This window comes from Primulina tabacum, chromosome 13 (assembly GCF_025594145.1).
Source record: "Primulina tabacum isolate GXHZ01 chromosome 13, ASM2559414v2, whole genome shotgun sequence".
NCBI lineage: Eukaryota > Viridiplantae > Streptophyta > Magnoliopsida > Lamiales > Gesneriaceae > Primulina > Primulina tabacum.
The window spans coordinates 38,093,906-38,116,051 of NC_134562.1; the positions used below are offsets into that span (position 1 = coordinate 38,093,906).

The 22,146-nt window shown below is 34.9% G+C and overlaps 3 protein-coding genes and 2 non-coding genes across 5 annotated transcripts; 4 read left to right on the top strand and 1 right to left on the bottom strand.

Annotated features, from left to right (window-relative positions):
- Nucleotides 1-2,219: 2,219 nt before the first annotated feature.
- Nucleotides 2,220-12,305, top strand: LOC142522926 (wall-associated receptor kinase-like 14). The gene is made up of 3 exons (XM_075626520.1): nt 2,220-3,357; nt 3,943-4,002; nt 10,643-12,305. The coding sequence occupies exons 1-3, from the start codon at nt 2,616-2,618 to the stop codon at nt 11,914-11,916; spliced, it is 2,076 nt and encodes a 691-aa protein (XP_075482635.1). The 5' UTR covers nt 2,220-2,615; the 3' UTR covers nt 11,917-12,305.
- LOC142523587 (small nucleolar RNA SNOR75) lies at nt 12,080-12,173 on the top strand. The gene has a single exon (XR_012814773.1). It is a non-coding gene; the product is annotated as a small nucleolar RNA SNOR75 (small nucleolar RNA).
- Nucleotides 12,306-13,274: 969 nt separating the features above from the next.
- On the top strand, nt 13,275-13,348 carry TRNAI-AAU (transfer RNA isoleucine (anticodon AAU)). The gene has a single exon. It is a non-coding gene; the product is annotated as a tRNA-Ile (tRNA).
- Nucleotides 13,349-14,435: 1,087 nt separating this feature from the next.
- LOC142522577 (CASP-like protein 5C1) lies at nt 14,436-16,223 on the top strand. Its single transcript, XM_075626040.1, has 3 exons — nt 14,436-14,878; nt 15,641-15,773; nt 15,863-16,223. Exons 1-3 carry the CDS (start codon nt 14,748-14,750, stop codon nt 16,058-16,060), a joined length of 462 nt encoding a protein of 153 aa, XP_075482155.1. The 5' UTR covers nt 14,436-14,747; the 3' UTR covers nt 16,061-16,223.
- Nucleotides 16,224-16,511: 288 nt separating this feature from the next.
- Nucleotides 16,512-21,013, bottom strand: LOC142522835 (uncharacterized). The gene is made up of 12 exons (XM_075626392.1): nt 20,309-21,013; nt 20,137-20,203; nt 19,723-19,795; nt 19,375-19,458; nt 19,170-19,277; nt 18,557-18,982; nt 18,071-18,465; nt 17,745-17,844; nt 17,606-17,665; nt 17,445-17,531; nt 17,068-17,196; nt 16,512-16,957 (listed from the first exon to the last, which is right to left on the bottom strand). Exons 2-12 carry the CDS (start codon nt 20,199-20,201, stop codon nt 16,658-16,660), a joined length of 1,827 nt encoding a protein of 608 aa, XP_075482507.1. The 5' UTR covers nt 20,202-20,203; nt 20,309-21,013; the 3' UTR covers nt 16,512-16,657.
- Nucleotides 21,014-22,146: the final 1,133 nt, after the last annotated feature.

Below are 22,146 nucleotides of genomic sequence, written 5' to 3' on the forward strand. Positions count from 1 at the left end.
AATTTCAAATTCACTTTCATATCAAGTTATGCAAATTTTTTAATATATTTTCGAATACAGATAATATGTCTCATTTAGAACACATCCCTCAGATATTTTCCGATATTAAACAATTTTCTCTAAATCAAATTCATCAATCAAAGCGTAATCTTAAGAGGATGTATTGGCTATAGATTTTAATGACTTTATGGAGTTTAAAAGTCTAACGGTATTCAATCTACCATTTTTTATATTTTATAAAATTTTAATAATATTCAATGTAAACTTTTGTACAATTTTTAAAAATCAAGTAAAATACCACATGCTTTTTTAAAATTTTACAAAAGTTTAGAAGTATTCAAAATGCCAACAGAATTTTAATGAATCGATGAAATTCTATTAAATAAAAGAATTAAAATCTAAGAAAGAACAATAAAAAGTCAAAAATGTCTTTCAATGAACCTAAATATTTAAATGGAGATTTGATCAAGAAATATTAGGAACTCACATATTCACTTCCATTTCTATTAAAAATAATATCAATAAAATTATTAATTTTCATATTTTTCTCTTCCATATGTTTTTATATAAACTTTTAAAAAATATATATTTTTATCATTAATAATTATTTAAAATCAAAATTATTAACATCATTAATTTTACTTCTCAAATTTACAAAACCTAATAAAATTTAAAATTATATTTATTAAAAAAATTTAGAAAAGTATTACAATATATAATAATAATAACTTATAATATTTTATTAACTTATAAATTAAAAATAATTATTATTATTTGTAATAAATAAATTTAATTTTTAGTTAATCATTATATAACATTTACGTTTAAATATTTTATATAATTTTAATTAATCTATATTTTAATTTTGATTATAACTCAAAATCGTGCTTATGACAGTGAATAAAATTTGTTATTAACTTGAATATATATATATATATGACGTGAGTAATTGATATATAATTTTAAAATTTTATCAATATAAATATAAATGATAATTATAATAAATAAAATATATTAAAATTTTATAAATTTACATTTTTTAAAAATATTTTAACATACTTATTCTCTATTTTAAAGTACAAATATTTTAATATACTTATATTCTATTTTCAAGTACAAATAATTATCTTTTTATTTTTTAAAACATATTTTCAAAAAAAAAAGATTATTTATTAACTAAATAAACATGTTGAATTGACTTGAATAATTGAAGTTTAATTACAAAAAATTTAGTACCGACTTATTTGTTGTATTTCGTAAATTAAATTAATAAGTAAAAATAATTACATTGATAGATAAAAATATTTTAAATAAATAAATTTTGTTTAAGCTCGACTGTTAGTTCACAAAAAATTTAAAAATCACAATCATAAATTATAAAATTCATAAGTTTTTATGAAAAAAATCTACAAATGTCACTAAATATCTTACAAAAAAAATTTACAAGAATTTGTGAAAATATTTAGAAAATATGTGAAATTTTACAAAAATCTCTAGAGATCTATCAACTCTTTAAAAGTATTATTTAAAAAAAAAATCAATAAATCTCTACAACGAATACACTATTCTCAAATTGATTATGTTCGTATACTAATAACTCTCAAATTTATCAAGGGATACCATTAATATTATAACACAGTGTAAGAACATAGATGATGACGAGAAATTGGTAAAACATAGAAATCCCAAATATTTTAAAGGAATTACCAAACGAGATTAATGTGACTAAACATGAAAACTCGAAATTTAACCAAAGAAAAAGTGAAAATTAAAGGTCATGGGGGATTATTTGTTCCAAACCATATCGAACGTTTTTTTTTAATAAAAAATGGACTCTAGCTTTACAGGTGCGAAGGATATCATACAAATTAGGGAGGATTCGATAAGCGCAAATCCAATATACAATGTAAATAGTTGAATTTTACATATATTATGCGTCCATATTTTGTATGCTATACTAGATTATTAAAACAGTGAGGTATTTATAGCAACCATTCCATCTAATATGGTTAGATTTACATAATTTTTTTTTAAAAGATATATGATATTTTAATCTGAGAGAGAGTAAATTGATATAGTCAAAAAGATTTTAAAATAAATCACAGATGGAATTATAATTATTCTTACATGTACATCATGTTGACACGAGTGTATCATATTTTATTGTTAATTTTAACTTTTGTTAAAGTAAAATTGGATTTAATATCTATGTCCAAACTTGGTGCGAAAAAAGTTGGGAAACTCTGTCGCCGAGAAACGAAACTTCCTGGAATACTTGCGCAGGTGCACTCCCTCTGTTTTACCCTCGAACTTCCTCTTCTTCATCCTCTCAGTCTATCTTGCGTCAAATAGTTGAAATTTACTCACTTTTCAAGAATCCAAAATATTGCAGCCGGCCACGGAGAAGAAATAGAAACCATTGGAACTTTGCTTTGAGGAGTTCCAGGAAAAAGATCGAGTAGTTACGAAACATTGGAGAGTATTTAATTTCTTCCGAATCTGCTCGTAACTTTATTCCGTGCATAGATTTGGTCATCACAAGTCAATCCGTCTCCATTTGGATCTTCTTAGTTTTCTTGCGCCGTGCCACTGATTGATGATCCCTTTCGCTCAATATGATTTTTCGTTTTTACCAAAGAATTATTTGTTTATTTTTATCTGTTTTCATCCTGCCTTCTTTTGCTCAGAATAACGATTCAATAGGATGTAAGAGGTCTTGCGGCAACCAAGCCGTGCAATATCCATTCGGGTTCTCCGATGGTTGTGAAATAAAGTTAAAATGCAATCGAAACTCGGCAAACGTTACAATCGGCAACTTTTTGGTCCAGAATTGGACGGCCGATCACATTCTGATTAGTTTTCCGGCGAAATGTAACCGTCCAATTGAAGAACTGGAAGTGCTCTTCGGCGAAAACTACGCACCGACATGGCGAAACGACCTTCTGCTGAAAAACTGCAGCTCGAGCCTCAACGATTGCGTGATTCCAAGAAGATTGATCAAGTCAGAAATCGGTGGCCAGGAATGCAATTTTAATGTAACATGTTATTCGCAGGATATTGATGACGAGGCAGAGTTTCTGGATTATGAAAAGGTGTTGAGAAGGAACTGCAGATTTTTACATTCTTCGATCACGGTGGACACGGATTGGAATTCCGGCGGCGTGGGAGGGAGCTCCGCCGTTACTCTGGAGTTTCAGACGGCTCAGTTGGGGTGGTGGGTTGTTGGAGATTGTAATTGTGACGCAAACGCGAATTGCACGGGGATCATACAAGGAGAGGTGCGGAAAGGGTTCCGCTGTAAGTGTAACGAGGGGTTCGCCGGAGATGGTTTCGCCGATGGTGAAGGTTGTCGGAAAGGTTAGTCCAATTACTTCCATTTAATTTTTTTGATTATTTATTTTTCGATATTTTGGAAAATATTATTGCTATTGCGTAAAATATGTGTTGACTTTGAGAAAGACCTTTGATTTGTCAAATGATATCGGACAGAGCTGGAGCAAATTAAATTGATTTATCAATCAAACTTCTGAGTATCGTTGTAGATATACTTTCAAAAAAATATGAATATTTACATATTTATTTAGTTTTTTAATTAATAATACAAACTGTCATCTATTAAAGTGTTGAATAATTGGATATGTGGGAAGTGGAAGAGGAGTCCAAACGATCTGTTTTCATCATCAATCGTAGACTCGGTCATATAATGTTGTATTCTATGTTAGCCTTTGAATCGGTAAACATTATCTGCAGCTTCATTTCTTTGAATTTTATATTTTACAACGTAGAAATTTGGGAAGAATGACGCGTGATTTATTAATTAAGTCGATTGCTTAAATAAAAGTAATAGTAATAATAATAAAGTAGGGGGAGGAGACTTGTTGATTCTAGTATTCATTTGAGTTCGTTTTCGTAACTGCTTCTCTCTTGATTTTCAAGTATCAGTTCCCATCTACACTTCTTCATGGACCCGTGGAAAAAGGAAAGTGGCCATTCTTCTGGGAGGTATATGTCGCGTCTCAACCTTGATTGCACTAATTTCCTGTGTATATTTTTAAAAAGATAATGCTCGCAGGCGTTAGGTGTTGGGGAAAACCCATAAACCGCATAATCCATCATGATAAATCATCAATAATTTGACTGAAAACTTAAGCGGAAGCGTACCTGAAGCCATAATCCGGAATTCTTTAGAACGTGTCTTGATCTTCCAGATCTACGCGCTCTTTTCTTGAGAGAATCATTTAGTTTCTCTTCAGAACTATTTTCTTAACGGGGGAGAGAATAGTGAAAGTGATAACGCGAGATCTGGGGACCATGACCCATATTTGTAGATAATGTTTATCAATATCTTCTGATATTTCTGTTTTAGCCCATCATAAAAACAGAAATTACACTTATGTCTCTACACATTAAAGGCTCACAGCCCATTAGATACATTAAAGCCCAATAACCCGAAACATTAATTGATCACTTTATTTTGGGCTTAACTTAATAGACAACCCACAATACATAATTATTCACATATAAGCCCATATAAATAAATTGATCCAACAATCTCCCACTTGGGCTATATGTGCAACTTTATAATTATGTTTGTGAAAATAACCTTATGAGCTCAAAATTGTTGTCATTTCGAAATGTATCTATAACCAATCCGGTCCATCAATCACATCAACATAGGATCAAAGCAGTCTTCGCTACACTCAAGGTAACTAGACCCATCAATGGTAACACAACTGAATGACATGGATCGTGAAGTGGATGTGTAGCATGGAAATTTCATGCAATGTGACCGTAACATGCCTATTTTCAACTGGTCCTCCCTTTAACCTTATCGAGATCAAACTTTAAATCATAATTAGAGTGTGACTTAACTTGAAATTTATTTCTGCAGAAAATAAATTTACATAACTGTAACTGAAAATGTCTACAATTGAAAAGCATTTAAAATAACAAACTCCCACTAAAACTGGATTTCCTCAATTGACATAACACCCATACTAGCAGTATGCTCATGAAACTGTTTGGGTGGTAGTCCCTTAGTAAGCGGATCCGCAACCATGGAGTTTGTACCGATATGCTCAATAGACAACTTTCCACTCTGAATTCTTTCTTTAACAACCAGAAACTTGATGTCAATGTGTTTTGACTTCGTCGAGCTCCTGTTGTTATTGGAATACATAACTGCTGATTTATTGTCACAATGTAATCTTAGTGGCCTTTCAATGCCATCAACAATGCGCAGTCACGTGACAAAATTTTGCAGCCATATTCCATGATTGGATGCCTCATAACACGCTACAAACTCAGCTGCCATGGTAGAAGAGGCTATAAGTGACTGTTTAGCACTCTTCTAGGAAATGGCACCTCCAGCAAGGAGATAGATGTAGCCCAACGTAGATTTCATACTATCTTGGCATCCAGCAAAATCGGAGTCAGTATACCCAATGATCTCAAGCTGATCCAACCTCCGATATATGAGCATGTAATCTTTTGTTCTCTGTAGGTACCGTAAAACCCTTTTGACTGCTTTCCAATGTTCCACTCCTGGATTACTTAAATATCGTCCCAACATTCCTGTCACGTACGCAATATCTGGACGTGTACAAACCTGAGCATACATCAGACTCCCCACTGCAGATGCATAGCGAACCTTCTGCATTTCTTTTTCCTCAAAATCATTCTTTGGGCATTGTTTGAGACTAAATTTGTCTCCCTTAGCCACATGGGTATCTGTTGGTTTACAATCTTGCATCCCGTATCGCTTGAGAACTTTCTTGATATAGTCTTTCTGAGATAATCCAAGAATACCCCGAGAACGATCCCGATGTATCTGAATACCTAGTACAAAAGATGCATCACCAAGATCCTTCATCTCAAAATTCTTAGCTAGAAATCTCTTGGTTTCATGCAACAACTCTATATCGTTGCTAGCGAGCAAAATGTCACCAACATATAAAACCAGAAAAATATGCTTACTCTCACTGAACTTATGGTACACACAATCATCGACCAAATTCATCTCAAAACCAAACGAGATGATCACTTGATGAAATTTGAAATACCATTGTCGAGATGCTTGCTTGAGCCCATAGATGGATTTCTTTAATTTGCAAACCATATTATTTGTGTCTTTGGACACAAAATTTTCTGGCTGCACCATAGAAATCGTTTCATCAATGTCACCATTTAGAAACGCAGTCTTTACATCCATCTGATGAAGCTCAAGATCGAAATGCGCCACCAAAGCCATTATAATCCTTAAAGAGTCTTTCGAAGAAACCGGAGAGAAAGTCTCTTTATAATCAATGCCTTCTTTCTGTGTAAAGCCTTTTAGCGACAAGACGAGCCTTATATCTTTCCACATTGCCTTTCGAATCCCTCTTGGTTTTAAATATCCATTTGCAACCAATGGGCTTCGTACCTTTAGGCAATGGGACAGATCCCATACGTCATTGTCCTTCATGGACTTTATCTCCTCATTCATGGCATCATTCCACTTTTGAGAGTTAGAACTTTCCATGGCTTGACGGAAGTTAATAGGATCATCCTCCATCAATCCAATGTCTGCCTCATGTTCTTGAAGAAATACAATGTAATCATCTGGCATTGCATTTCTCTGCTCTCTAGTGGATCTCCTTAATGGCATATGTTCTGGAGGTGCTTGAGTTTGTTCATCTGGAATGAGAGGATCTCTAATATTGTCTTCCTGTATTGTGTCTTGGTCAAAGTGAGGAATATGATCCTGACCAATGTCCAAGACACCTGTGGGAATATTTACATATTCCTCTTCAAAGACAATATCCATTACTTTATCTCCCCCCGCAAACTCAACATCCTCAAAGAACCTGGCATTTCCTGACTCAAAAATCGACTTACTCGTGGGATCATAAAACTTGTACCCCTGGATCTTTCAGAGTATCCAATAAAATAACAACTAACCGTCCTTGAGTCCAGTTTCTTTTCATTAGGCTTGTAAGGCCTTGCCTCAGCTGGACATCCCCAAACGTGCAGATGCTTAATACTGGGCTTTTTACCCGTCCAAAGTTCATAAGGGGTTTTGGTCGCTGCCTTAATTGGAACCCTGTTAAGGATATATGCTGCGGTCTTTAGTGCTTCTCCCCAGAGTGATTCTGGTAAGGTAAAATGACTGATCATACTCCTCACCATGTCCTTAAGCGTTCTGTTTCGTCTTTCAGCAACACCATTCATAGTGGGCGAACCCGGCATAGTGTACTGTGGGACGATACCGCATTCCTCCAGGAATCTAGCAAAATGTCCTGGACGTTGTTCACCTGAACCGTCATATCTACCATAGTATTCACCACCACGGTCAGATCTAACGCTTTTAATCTTTAAGCCAAGTTGATTTTCAACTTCAGCTTTATAGTTTTTGAACACATCCAATGACTGTGCCTTTTCATGAATGAGATAAATGAAGCCATATCTTGAAAAATCGTCTGTAAACGTTATAAAATACTGTTGACCATTCCAAGAAGCCGAAGGGAATGGCCCACAAATATCAGTATGTATAAGTTCTAAGACGCTTGAACACCTGTTGGCTTCAAATCTCCTTTTGTTGGTTTGTTTTCCCTTTATACAATTAACACAATTATTAAAATCTGTGTAATCTAAAGGTTCGAGAATTTCGTCTGACACGAGTCTCCTTATTCTCTTTTCAGAGATATGACCCAATCTTTTGTGCCATAACGCAGCTGAATTCTCACTGGTTAATTTTCTTTTAGTGCCTCTACTTGTTTGCAGGGATTCATTAAATGAAGCAATAACATCCAAAGAATAGAGATTATCGTATCCTGATAAAGAACCAGAACCAACCAATTTTGAATCGAGAAACAAACTGAATATTCCATTTCCAAAAGAACAAGAATAACCAAATTTGTCCAATGCAGAAATGGAAATCAAATTCCGTCTAAAAGACGGCACAACAAATGTTTCATAAAGATCCAAATATATTCCAATCTTTAACAATAATCTAAATTTTCCTATTGCCTCAACTTCAACTTTGTTGCCGTCACCAACATAGATGAATCTTTCAGCATCACTTGGTTTTCGGCAATCCAGGCAACCCTGCATAGACACACTGATGTGAGTTGTTGCACCAGAATCTATCCACCACGTGTGTCTAGGCACTGAAGTTAAATTAACCTCAGAACAAACCATATTCAGAAGCATACCTTTCTTAGCACGCCAAGCGTGATAATTACTGCACTGCTTCTTCATATGCCCATCACTGCCACAGAAAAAACAACCAGAACTTTGAGAATCACTAGGATTCTTCTGTTGTTTCTTCGGAGGCTGTGTATCCGCAGCTTCCTTATACTTTCGTTTCTTTCCTTTATCCTTCGAGGTAGAGGCATAATGAGCACTTTCTGTCTTGTCTTGCTTCAACCTTTACTCTTCCTGGACACAGTGCGAGATGAGCTCATTCAGAGACCAAGTCTCTTTCTGACAGTTATAGCTCACCTTGAACTGGTTAAACTGAGGAGGAAGAGATATCAAAACCAGATGCAGCAGCAAGTCCTCAGAGAGGTCAAGCTTCAGTGCTTTCAACCTTGAAGTAAGATGAGACATTTCCATAATGTACTCCCTGATATTGCCCTTACCTCTGTACCTCATTGAAACTAGGCTTGCCAAAAGTGTACCAATTTCAGACTTTTCACTTTTAGCAAACCTCTTTTCGAGGTCTTGAAGGAAAGCCTTAGCCGTAGCAATGTCGTTAGACATTGTGCCCCTGAATGTTTCTGGAATGGCCCTCTTCATGATCATCATACACATGCGATTCGATCTCTCCCACCTTTCAAACTCCCTCTTTTCATCAGAGGTACTCTTATCCGTAACGGCATAAGGAGATCAACCCTTATCGCAAGGTCCAAATCCATGACTCCGAGAACTATAAACAAATTCTCTTGCCACAATTTAAAATTCGAGCCATTTAACATAGGAATAGAATTTATGTTGGAGTGAATATTTGCAGGAGTCAAATCTGAATAGAGAACAAAAAACCAAATATACATGCTCAACCAAATATCCAAATAAAATAATCAATAAATTCAAATAATGTAAACCCCCATAAACAGAATATCGAGCACTCCATTAATGTTTCATCTTTGGACAAAAGATTAACTTGTAAGTGATATCCTGGCGCAGCAGTCAAACACTGATAGTAACTATCATGTCAAATAACAACCTTCCTTTGGGCCGATTTATTATTCACATGAAAAAACCGAAAAACTATCACATGTTTACCACCACAATTGCATATGTGATTATATTAAATATTAACCTTCCTTTGGACCGATCAATATTCATATAAATCACATATACCCAAAATCCTTTTGTATTTCAAAATAAAATTAATTTTCATAAAAGAGGTCAATTTGGTGACATTTTATTTCAATTAATCAATTTTAAAAATACATATAACCTTGTCATTATTTGAATTAATGAATATTTAACCTCAAACGAATAAACCTGAACCGAAATTTTTTTTTTAAAAAAAAAATTTCGGAAATTCCGTACGAGTCGGGTCGACCCGGTTCCGTACGACCCGACCCGGATCCGTACGGTTCGGGTCGACCCGGGTCCGTACGACCCGACCCGACCCGACCCGAACCCGTACCTTTTTTTTAAAAAATTTAATCCGAATTTTCGATTTTCCTCTAAAAATATTTTGTTAAACAAAAACCGGAAGGAAAATCGAAATCTTATACCAAATCTTTAAAATTTTACAACTAAATCTTTTTACCAAAACTGAAACTTTAAAAGATTTGGTTTTCAACCAAAATATTTTCCAGATCTGAAACCATATAAAAAATTTTCAGATCTAAACCAAAATAATTTTCAGATCTGAAACCGTATCAAAATATTTTCAGATCTGAAAACATATCAATATATTTTCCAGATCTGAAGCCATATCAAAAAAATTTTAAACAAAATTTAATTTTTTCAGATCTGGATCCAAAAAGTATCCAAAAACTTTAAACAAATCTCAATGATTCAAACATGAATGGCTCTGATACCACTTGTTGGGGAAAACCCATAAACCGCAGAATCCATCATGATAAATCATCAAGAATTTGACTGAAAACTTAAGCGGAAGCGTACCTGAAGCCATAATTCTGAATTCTTTAGAACGTGTCTTGATCTTCCAGATCTACGCGCTCTTTTCTTGAGAGAATCCTTTAGTTTCTCTTCAGAACTATTTTCTTAATGGAGGAGAGAATAGTGAAAGTGATAACGCGAGATCTGGGGACCATGACCCATATTTATAGATAATGTTTATCAATATCTTCTGGTATTTCTGTTTTAGCCCATCATAAAAACAAAAATTACACTTATGTTTCTACACATTAAAGGCTCACAGCCCATTAGATACATTAAAGCCCAATAACCCGAAACATTAAATGATCACTTTATTTTGGGCTTAACTTAATAGACAACCCACAATACATAATTATTCACATATAAGCCCATATAAATAAATTGATCCAACGTGTGGAGCTTGGAATTCAGTATTTTTAACCGATAATAGAACACCCTATATCCGATTGTTCCATCTGAGTTACTTAGCCAAATCTTTGAGTCATTCCATAGTAAATATTTCTTCGTTTGTTTCTGTTCGTAGGGATTCTCATCGGAGGCTCTTCGGTGGTCACTCTGGCTCTTGTCCTCTTCTGCATAAAGAAACGTTCTGCTTCTCTGAAGAGCATCTTGATTGCTAGGCGTTTAATTTCTGAAGCAGCAGGCAACTCCAGTGTGCCACTATATCCATACAAGGATATTGAAAGGGCCACAAATGGCTTTTCCGAAAGACAACAGCTTGGGACAGGCGCATATGGCACAGTTTACGTAGGAAAACTCCACAATGATGAGAGGGTAGCGATCAAGAAATTAAGAAGTCGAGATCATGACTGTGTCGAACAAGTGATGAATGAAATCAAACTTTTATCCTCTGTTAGCCATCCAAATCTAGTCCGTCTCCTAGGATGTTGCATTGAGAATGGTGAGCATATTCTTGTTTACGAGTTCATGCAAAACGGTACCCTTTCCGAGCATCTCCAACGAGAGAGAGGTTCAGTTCTCCCATGGACTATTCGGCTAACCATTGCTGCTGAAACGGCTAGCGCCATTTCCTATCTTCACTCGTCCATGAATCCTCCAATATATCACAGGGACATCAAGTCGAGTAACATATTGTTAGATTCGAATTTCAACTCGAAAGTAGCTGACTTCGGTCTTTCAAGATTTGGCATGACAGACGATTCCCACATTTCAACAGCTCCACAAGGGACTCCTGGCTATGTGGATCCTCAGTATCATCAGAACTTCCATCTTTCGGACAAAAGCGACGTCTACAGCTTTGGGGTCGTTCTTGTCGAGATGATCTCAGCAATGAAGGTAGTAGACTTCTCTCGACCTCACAGCGACATTAATCTGGCTGCACTCGCCATCGACAGGATCGGAAAAGGTCGTGTTGATGAGATAATCGACCCATATTTGGAGCCAAACAGAGATGCTTGGACACTCTCATCAATACACAAGATGGGCGAAATGGCTTTTCGATGTCTTTCTTTTCATCGGGACATGAGACCCTCGATGATGGAAGTGGCACACGAGTTGGAACAGATTAAGCGCAGCAGTTGGGGACCGTTGGACGAGACCATTTACACGGGATCATCTATCGCCTCTTCTTGTTCGTCACCGTATCACGCGGGTGAGAAATCCTTGAAAGATATGGCTTTTAAGAAATCCAGGGCGAAAAGCAGTAAGGTGATTGTTCCATCGAGAACAGCAGAACATGATGTGGAGGATTGTTCACCAGTTTCTGTGCAGGATCCTTGGGCGAGTGAGCAGAGCTCACCATCGGCTAGCAGCTTATTGGCTAATATGATTCGGTGACTGAATATATATTTGGTTCGTAAATACCGAAGAGGGAAGCTTTGTTCAATTTCTTGAACCAGCTATTTTATTTGGTACTTGTAATTCGAAGAAAATGAAGTTCAGGGTTCCGGTTAATGAACTAGTAAATCTTTATGGCATGGTTGGGTGATTCATGGGTGGTTCTTGGTGTTGAACAAATCACGATGACGAGTCCGATCGAAATCCATTCGTTAAAAATGTGACGACGAAACGAGGCATTGGTCTTTCCCACAGCAGTTGATCTTCATTTGTTTAGATTTGGATTTTGATTTTGATTTTTTTTTTATAATTAGCTGAGGAATTTTGGTTGATTGAGTTTATTTTAACCTCCTACTCTCCCTATAATTAATATCATCAAGATTTGTCTACACTTTTCATTTATTAGTCCTCTAATTATACTATATTGATTAAGTGGAGAGAAGCAGATCAGTTTTGTTTATTTTGCTCAAAATCTTCTCAAAAAGTAAAAATGTTATTATTATGCTACTTATCGTTTTGTTTTGCATATTTTATTTTTCGGCCTCTTAAGCATTAAGAAAAACGAAATATTATATTTTGAATTCGAAAAAAAACAGCTAATAAATATTAAAAGACTAATACATTCTTAGTTTTTAAAAAATCAAATAACTTTCATCTTTATATTTTATAAATTCAGACACAGTAATTTCTTCTGAATATTAATTTCACACATAGCGTTTTTTTTTGTTTTAAAAAAAAGTGTCGATGCAACTACCCTGAAAAATAAATAAGAAGCAGAGAGGTGAAGGTAGGATGTAAATCAAATTTTGTATGTGTTCCTCAGCTGTAACTGATGATGAAGAAGTAACATTGAGAAAGCCTATTTTTTTTAAAAAAAATTGAGATCCAGTAGCCATCCATCTAAATTATTATTATTATCTATACTATATTAAACGTGAGACACTTTAGAATAATTACCTTATAATACACCAAAATATTTAATTTCATGATTACCCTTTTTACCCTACTAAAAACATCCTCAAGTCACTCCATATTTAAAAAAAAATATAAACAAAACTTTCTCTTTAAATCGAACAACTATTCTAAATTGAAAATAATTTCTTGTTAATTATTTAATATTATCTGATCAAATTGAAAATAATAATATCACATATTATGTATGTGATTTTTTTAGTATATAATGTGGACGTGTCTCTCTAAAATTCGGCTATTTGCACCAACTTCTCTTCGAAATGTGATGCAATTACCCCATTGGTCTATAAAAACATTTTTAAAAATCCCCTCCAAAAAAATATTGGGGCCGTTTGCATATTATTTTATTATAAATTATTATATACAATCGAATTCAAAAGTATCAAGGCCCATTAGCTCAGTTGGTTAGAGCGTTGTGCTAATAACGCGAAGGTCGCAGGTTCGAGACCTGCATGGGCCATTTTCACCAGGTTTTTTCTCCCCGTCTTGCCGATTCTGCGAATGGAAAGTCATCATAATATATATTATATTATAATATTAAATTCAGTAATAACACTAAATATTTTAGTTCACCTGATCAAATTTTAATTTTTTTAATATTAGTTCCGTATAAAACTGGAGCTAATTTCTTATATGCAACTGAATGGATAAATAACATATATTTAAGAATATTTATTTAATATTACTTATATAAAAAGTTTACTGTATTGTACTGAATGACTGATGTAGAATAACTATCAAATCAAATGTTATTAAAAAAAGGATACAAATTCATCTTACATTTATAATATATTAATAAGTATAATATTTAAATTTTCTTACTAAAATGTCTTTAAATCTTAATTTTTTTTAATAAAAAGTATTAGAATCGCTAATATACATTCTATTTTCAACGAAAGAAAGTAGACAGTATTCTTGTAAACTTAAAGGTACACTGAAGGCATAATTTAGCTGTTGAAAATGTATATATTTTTACTGTTTTGGACTTTATAGAAAAGCAATGGATGGATGGATGGTGGGACTTCAACTCAACCCCCAACCGCTCATTATAGGAATCTTGCCAATAGTCAACTTTTTATTATACGTTTAATACTAATTTTTTGGTCCAACCTGATTACACCAATGTAATTATACATAAATATCTTTGTAGAGTCACATATTCAAAGAGCAAAAAAATGGTCTTACAACAAATGTTAGAGTGAGTCTCACGTGAGGACCGTCTCACGGATCCTAATATGTGAGACGAGTCAATCCTACCGATATTAACAATAAAAAGTAATACTCTTACCATAAAAAATAATATTTTTAATGGATGACTCAAATAAGATATCCATATCACAAATACGACCCATGAGATCGTCTCACACAAGTTTTTAACCAAATGTTATATGTAAAATCTTTCTATATACACGCATAACTGTTATTAGTATGATCTAGATTATGTAAATCGTGTAGTAATTAATGTAACGTATATTTCCTGTATTCTTTATTTGATTCAATTCGATAGTAATGTAGACGACTATGATTGAATTGATTAATTAATCAAAGAGAAAAGGACGTAGGAAAGGTCTTGTTGCCACCATCTCATTTCCTCGCTGAACCAATCTCCACCGCTATTTTTTGCCTTTTCCGACAAACTCTTCACGACCCATCAAATAAACGCTTGCTTCTGATTCTTTTCCATGGAAAGGCTTTAAGAATTCACTTCTGTTTCCCACTTTCCATATATCTTTAGATGAATGGGCTTGAGCAAAGGATTAAATGGGCGTGAGGGAGCTGTGTTGTGATCACATTCACAGGCACACAGAAATTGTGTTGGCAGGAATTCCACATAATAGAGTGATTTATGTACAGATGATATGGATTTGTTTCCTGGGGCTTCGGGGACAAGTGCGAGCCTGGCTTTGAGATTGGGACAGGCTGTTTTTGCCGTTGCTTCATTGCTCTTCATGTGTCTTGATGTCGAGTTTTACAGTTACACTGCTTTCTGGTAAAAAAAGATAAATATAATTTATTTATTTTTAAAATGGCTTGTTTTGTTTCTTTTTTTAATACTGGTTTTTAATGTTTTCTTGGTTTTTGATTGGAAGTATTGATTTTCAAGGATGAAGAGTTCTCAATTGAATTATGAATATGTTTTCTGATCATCATGTTGTGTAGTGCTAAAACAATTTTGTTGCTGCTAACTGTCGGTTACGATTTCTGGAGATTTTAAAAGAGTCTCGGTATCAGATGAAGTTAGTCGTTCAAAGATAAAAGTTTGAGTAATATAGGTGTCAATCTAGTGATAACTTCAAGAATTTAGAAGCTAGGATGTGATTCATCAGGATTTGAGATTGAAACATTTGAATGTTTAGCTGTACCATGGGTGAAAGATATGTTCCCACCCTCTCCTCAAGGATGGGAAAGGTAGCTTTTCTTATGGTTTCAGACTTCTTTTTTGAGCGGTTAGAACCTTTTTCATATTCGTGATGAAGATTTGAAAGAAATGTACAATTTTGACATAATCTTTATCGACCGCAAGTATCACAAGATTTAGTTTCAATGCAGGGTGGGTTTTTTAATATATGTATTAACTTGATGAATGTTAGATATCGATGCATCACAAAATTGATTTGAAAAAACTCTTTGTGGATCAATTTGGGGTGACAAGTTAGCATACTTGACCGAGTATTAGTACTTTTGTTTATTCTGCTTAATTTGATATGTTCTTCTTCAATACATAACATGCCGTTACTGTTTCTGCTCACAGTTTCCTGGTTACCACCATGGCTCTGGTGATTCCGTGGAGCTTGACATTAGCAGCGGTGGATATCTTCTCTCTTCTCATAAAACGCGCATCCCGTCAACCAGGGATACTTTTACTTGTTGTTATAGGAGATTTGGTACAAATTTAATCATATGTACATTCAGTAATTTTTTTGTTTCAACATAACTTGCAAAATATTCTTATAAAGGCTAATTTATGTTGTAGGTTCTGTCGTTTTTGGCGTTGGCTGCATCCTGTTCAACGGCCAGTGTGACGAGTATCCTGTTTGCTTTTGGAGGCTCGTTCTGCCGCCAAAAGATATGTACCAGATATCAACTTTCTGCTGCCATGGCCTTCTTGTCGTGGTTTCTGATATTGGCATCATCCCTCTTCAATCTCTGGCTTCTTCCAGCAACCTTATAGCTTCTGTAATTCTTGTACTAGACGTGGGATGTGATCATTTTTTAGTTTGTATCTTTGTAACGATTCATTATAGTGTTGCAAGTGTACAGTAAAAGATGGAGCTGCCTCCGTGAAACCTGTAATTAGCTTTATTTTTAGTTTTTCTTCTATTTGGGCTTTTCAATCTTTTCCAACTAGTGAACATGAAATGCGTTGATTGGAAAATAGCCGTACATGGAACTAAAATTGTATGGTGAAAGTACGGGCCTTCGAAGTTCTAAACCAATTACTCCTAGCTCTCAAGGTCCATAAACATACAGCTGACTATATATTCACCGCATGATAATAATAGATGCTTCACGGTTTTACAAATACTGTAATGTCAACATGTTTAGATCATAAATTAAGCGCACTCCGTTGCTATTTATAGTCATCGAAAAGGCTGAACCAAAATAGGATGTACAAAAATAAGTTCACATGATTGCTGAACTTAGATACAATGCTGGGAAGCAAAAAAATAATTTCTTTCTACGCAGTGTTACAGAATCAGCGCTATTTGAACAAGAAATCATAACCAACAACAATTTTACGGAACAAGATGCTAACCAAGGCTAACATTCACTTCACTAGCTCTTTCGTAATAAGATATCTGAAAGCAAAGTCATGAGGAGCCCATTTGATGTTCCCGAGAGAATTTCTCAGCCGTTTCTTGAGGCTTTTCCTCATTGACTCGGCCAAAGAATGATGTATCATCTCCATTATACCAGCAGCACAGAGACCTGAATCCCTTGAAAAGGAGTGAACAATCTTCGGCAGAACGATTTTCTTATCCTTTCTGACACCAAAAGTTGCTCGGATGTACTCTTCCTTCGCTGCTTCCAGCTCTTGAAAAACCCTCTTGGGCGTGTAAATACGAACCTGAGAACAGAAGAAAAATCCTTTTTGTTAAAGATAAAAGAAGTGGTTAACAAGAAGAATCAAGAACAAGGCTTATATAGAAACAAAACAAGAAGGTTACGGATTATTACTGCAGGATCAGAATGGCTCCCAGATGAAAGTGCAAAGTGCAGAAGAGGCTCAGGACGTTCAATTGCATATTTTTGTCGTGCATCACCCGATTTAAATTTCGTTCTAGAGGAAAGTAGCAACCTGAGCCACTGGATACAAAACAAATTGGATAAGAGCTTCTTGGTCGACTTGTCAAAAAAGAACAAGAATTAATAACTGAAACTTATATATATGCCTTTCCTTCATCAAGTGCAAAATCAAGCCATATTTCTCATTGTTTTTTGCTAATGAACTAAAGTTTGAGCAGTCTAGAGATAATTGATCGGTCTACACACAAGTCAAATAACAAAAAGTTATAAAACTCTAGAAAATTAACACACTGAGCATATATCCATACCTGTCCCGGACGAGACATTCGGCAAGACAAGATAGAATTTTGGATGACGTCTGCACTTACTATTTGACCTCCAACATTATAGGCAGCCTAGGCAACAAGAGTGTTAAATTTTAATTCTCAAACTCAGTCTTATTTCAAAAAAATAAATTATGTCTCATTACCTTTAAGAGTAGCAGCATCCTCTTAGTATTGTTTTGGGGGATACCATAAGCCAAAAATGCCTGTTCACATGAAAACTATACTGTCAACTCGTGATAAACGATTCATATTGTTATGAATTTTAGTTATTTGGGTGTTTACATGCATCACCAAAGCATTGTGTACGTTGATCCAAAATGCCAACTTCTCCTCATGAGCCAACTTTCGAGGATCGATATTTTCCAATCGAGAAATAAGACTCCTGCAAAACGTAAAAACTCAACATCCGTTGTTCAGTTTATGTTATGTATCCACCCAAGAAGAGAACCTGAATGGATAAATCTTGAAGACTGGTTAGTAGGTGGGACAACCTCCTAAACTTAATGCTCATTCCATAATTATCACAAATTCGATATGGGGATGGTAAAAATTTAGATGATGCAAAATAGATATATTTGAACATATCAACATAGTGGAATTATGCTCACCGAAAATTTTGTAACAAGCATTCGGTATCACCCAATTTCTGGCTATCAGTGTGTAAACAATTTACTTCAAGCATTGTGCTGTAAGGTCCACTAAAATCTTTGAGTCCTTCCACGTGGAAAGGATTATCCAGCCGAACATCAAAGGAAGAATCATTTCTCAGTCCTGGACTCCAAAAGTCGCATTGATCTTTCGGAGAAAATGCACTAACTGAGGACAGAGATGAAGTGGGAGATGATAGGCCAGGATTCGTTAATGGCCTATCATCAAGTTTGCAATATATAATGGACATGCACTTGACCATATGTTCAGAAAGCTTGTTCGGTGTCTCTATGAGATGCTCTGAGATACGGGTTCCGAGATGTTCTGCTAGACTGATGACCTGTGAAGAAGTATTCTGCGCATACAGTAAGAAACCAAATAAATTCAAGTTACTAAAAAATTGACAAGTTTAAAAATATGGAGAATAAAGGACAAATGTGAGATACCTCCATCATGGATAATGGTTGAGAATGACATGCCCGCAAAGCTTTCCCAAAGGCTTCTGCTGGAGGTGAGTTTTGGTTTTCCAGAGATGAGTATTGGTGCACAGAAGAATGAGAACGTAGTACACTTGAATCATTGAACTTCTCTTCTGTTGAACCATTGATTTCCTTCCTTGTATTGGATACAGTTGGAATTTCAGTCTGAGGCGAAAACTTCACTCTTGCTGAAGTGATATCCGATCTCGAAAAATCTAGGCGCCTTCTTCTTGGTGGTGATAGGGGTGGTTTCAAATCTCCGTGTTTCTTGGATGGGTGCAGAGAAGGTATTTTTTGATCAAATGCTTTCCTGTACAGTGAAAGAAGATACTGTTCGAGATGCCTAACTTCAAGCTCCAATATAGCAATATCTCTGATGAGTTCTGTGGCTGGCTGGAATTAATTTAAGCAATTTTCATCAAAGCCAACAATTGTTGGCATGGTCATGAGAGAAATCAAGCAAGCCATAAAACTAAAAATATAAACAGGTGAGTTCATGTAAGGTTCGTGGAAGAATATAGCAAAAGTAATGATAAAAATTCTCGTCGACGTTCGAAATGTAAGAGTTATAGAGTGGTACCTTAGGAACAGTTGTTTTGTCGGAAGTATCATTGGAGGAAGTCCTATAACCTAGAGCCTTTTCAAGAGCTCCACGGACAGTAATTTGATCATGTAATCTCTTTTCAAGCTGCAATATTTGGCGTAGTAATTTGTGTATTATGATCAAGGTTTACAACACTTGAGATTTGAAATTTACAAAGCTTAGAAAATCAATTATTCCATACCTCTTGCTTCAAAGAATATTGGGTATCAGCACTTGGTGTTTGTCCTTTCTTCATGTCGGTACAGTCATTAGAGCATCCCATATTCTGGTAGCCGAGAAAAGAAAACATGTCTTAATCAAAGTCTACATATTATGGTCAATTGAATCCAAAGAAAATAATTCCAGAAAAGCAGCAAGTGATAGAAGAAAGAAAAGAAAAGGGAGTACAAGCAGCAGGACAATCACGTGCAGCAGGACAATCACGTGCAGCATACAACAATCATAAGGTTGATAAATGCCAAAGCTCTGTTAAACAGATAACTGCCGACTCAAATCACAACATCAAAAGTCTACAATAAAGTAACCATACCGATTTAACCCCATGAACGGCTTCAGTAAACTGATCCTGCATATCTTGCTCTGGTTCTTTGGAGTTCGGTAAGCTGCAATTGCCACAGAAGTAACAGAGCTTTAACTAAATTACAAAAATAACACACAATTTAACATAGGATTCAAGGTTTAAAACAAATAACAAGCATCCCCACATTCTACCCTCTGCTCATTTCTTCATTAATTTTTCCAATTTAAACCATGGACACCGAGAAATAGCATTATGGCTCAGAGTCAAATGGATAAAATCATTGTAACGCATAGAGTAATACTCTCGGACCGCAGAGGAAATAATACAATGCCTCCAAAGTCCTCTAATACTCAAAGAAAATCACAAGCCTTAACATTCTCATAAAAACCAGCCCAAAAATAGCGTCACCAAACAACAATATACCTCTTGGAACGCTTGTGTCGGACCAGCTCCGGCCATTTACCACCACTAAACCTTTCCAAACTCATCTCTGAAAATCATTCAAGCACAATGTAACATTTTTAACAAACAGAACTTGGATTTACAAACTATATACAAAGCTTAGAGAGCCAATAAAGCCATGAAAACTGCATACCTTCACAAGCTCTGATTTTGAAGTTATACCAAGATTGAAGTTTTTTAAAATGAAAGCAAGAATTCCCAAAGGGGGTCCTGAAAACCTCAACTTGAGGTCAAAAACCCGAATAGAGTTCTTTAATATTTTTCACCCTTAACCCAATCTGATTTCTGAACACAGCAGATGATCATGTGCACTCGTAAATTGTTCACTCTCTTTTCACTTCACATGAAAGAAAAACTCCCATTTTCATCTACACCCCTACAAAATCTGCTGCCTCAACTATGGCTTATGGGCAATGGAGAAACCTTTAGGTGCTATAAAGGAGTAAACACTGCCTATAGGCTTTTACTAGAAATGAAGAAAATCTCAAGCTATTGTCAAAGTGTGTACAATTAGTTTCTTTAAAAGGTGACAAAATCAGAGGAGAAAAAGAAAAAGTACGGTGGGTGATGGAGAGTGAATTACTTCAGCGATGAAATTGCGAGGAGGGGTGTCTGTCACGATAACCCGTGGCTGTTCTAGCTTACCTTCGTGTGTGTGTGTGTGTGTGTGTGTGTATAGATGTATGTAGTGCTGCTGTAACAAACAGTGCATATCTCAGATTTAACCAACTGGGAAATACCGTAATTAATAAGATCGTGACTCCAATCGGTTCATTAGATCGTCGCTCCCATTTATATTGACAAATAAATCCTCAAAAGTTTTTCTATTTTGAGTTTTAGTATTTGAAGTATTCCAATTTATATAAGGTCTATTTTGGTTTTTTGCCCATTGCTAACGAAGCATAAATCTTACATTACTACAAATTGTGTAACATTACACGATTTAGATTTGTGACATGTGTCTTATACATATATGATAATAACTTTTTTTTTTTAAAAAAAAAAAGAGAATTGAGAGGTCGCAAACACTAACTTCCTAAGTGCCTTTTATTATTGTTTTTGTGATGAGAACTGGCATGTGTACCATATAGGATGAGCTCCTTTTTTTCCTAATAATTACTAACAAAACGTTAATTGCATACTAATAATTTCATCTTTTGAAGAATAAAATCGATGATAGGATGATATTTGGTGTAAAAAGATATTTCTCTTGATAATAAAGCAAAAACTTGTGTGAGACGGTCTCATAAGTCGTATTTTTGTGAGACAGATCTCTTATTTGGGTCATCCATTAAAAAATATTACTTTTATTATAAGAGTATTATTTTTTATTGTGAATATCGATAAATTTGACTCGTCTCACAGATAAAAATTCGTGAGATAAGTTACGTTTTTTTGTGGATCAAAAGATTCCAAGCTATAAAGGCTACATCTTACAAAGTCATCATGAGTTAATATTTTGAAGTTGGGGATTTTGAGGTCAACAAAAAGTGAATAAAAAGGTAAATGCAAAAGGTCCGGGGATTTCAAGGCATAATATTTTAAATTCGAGAAGTTAATTTTGATAGTGAAGTAAAACAATGTACTACTATGTTTTGCATGAAAAATCTTATCTTTCCAAAGAATTAGTAATCCGTACATTATTTTATCTATTTTTTATTTTTTTTATAAAATGTCGATATCCTTTTCGATTTCTAAGGAAATATTAATTGTTGTACTTTGTCTTTTTGGGATCGCGTAGTTTTCTTCCCAGAGCCTGTCAATCCTCGACAACTAACAATTATGGCCACAAAGTAACGCATTCAAGAATTTTAAACAAAATAACCAATTCAAATAGAAATGGGATTGAAAAATAGCCGATTCAAATAGAAAACGGAGACAATAAAACTTATAAAAAAAATACGAGTTTTTTTTTTATTTACCGAATCGACAACTGTATCTACTGTGAGGACAGTTGATTTGAGGTTGCTA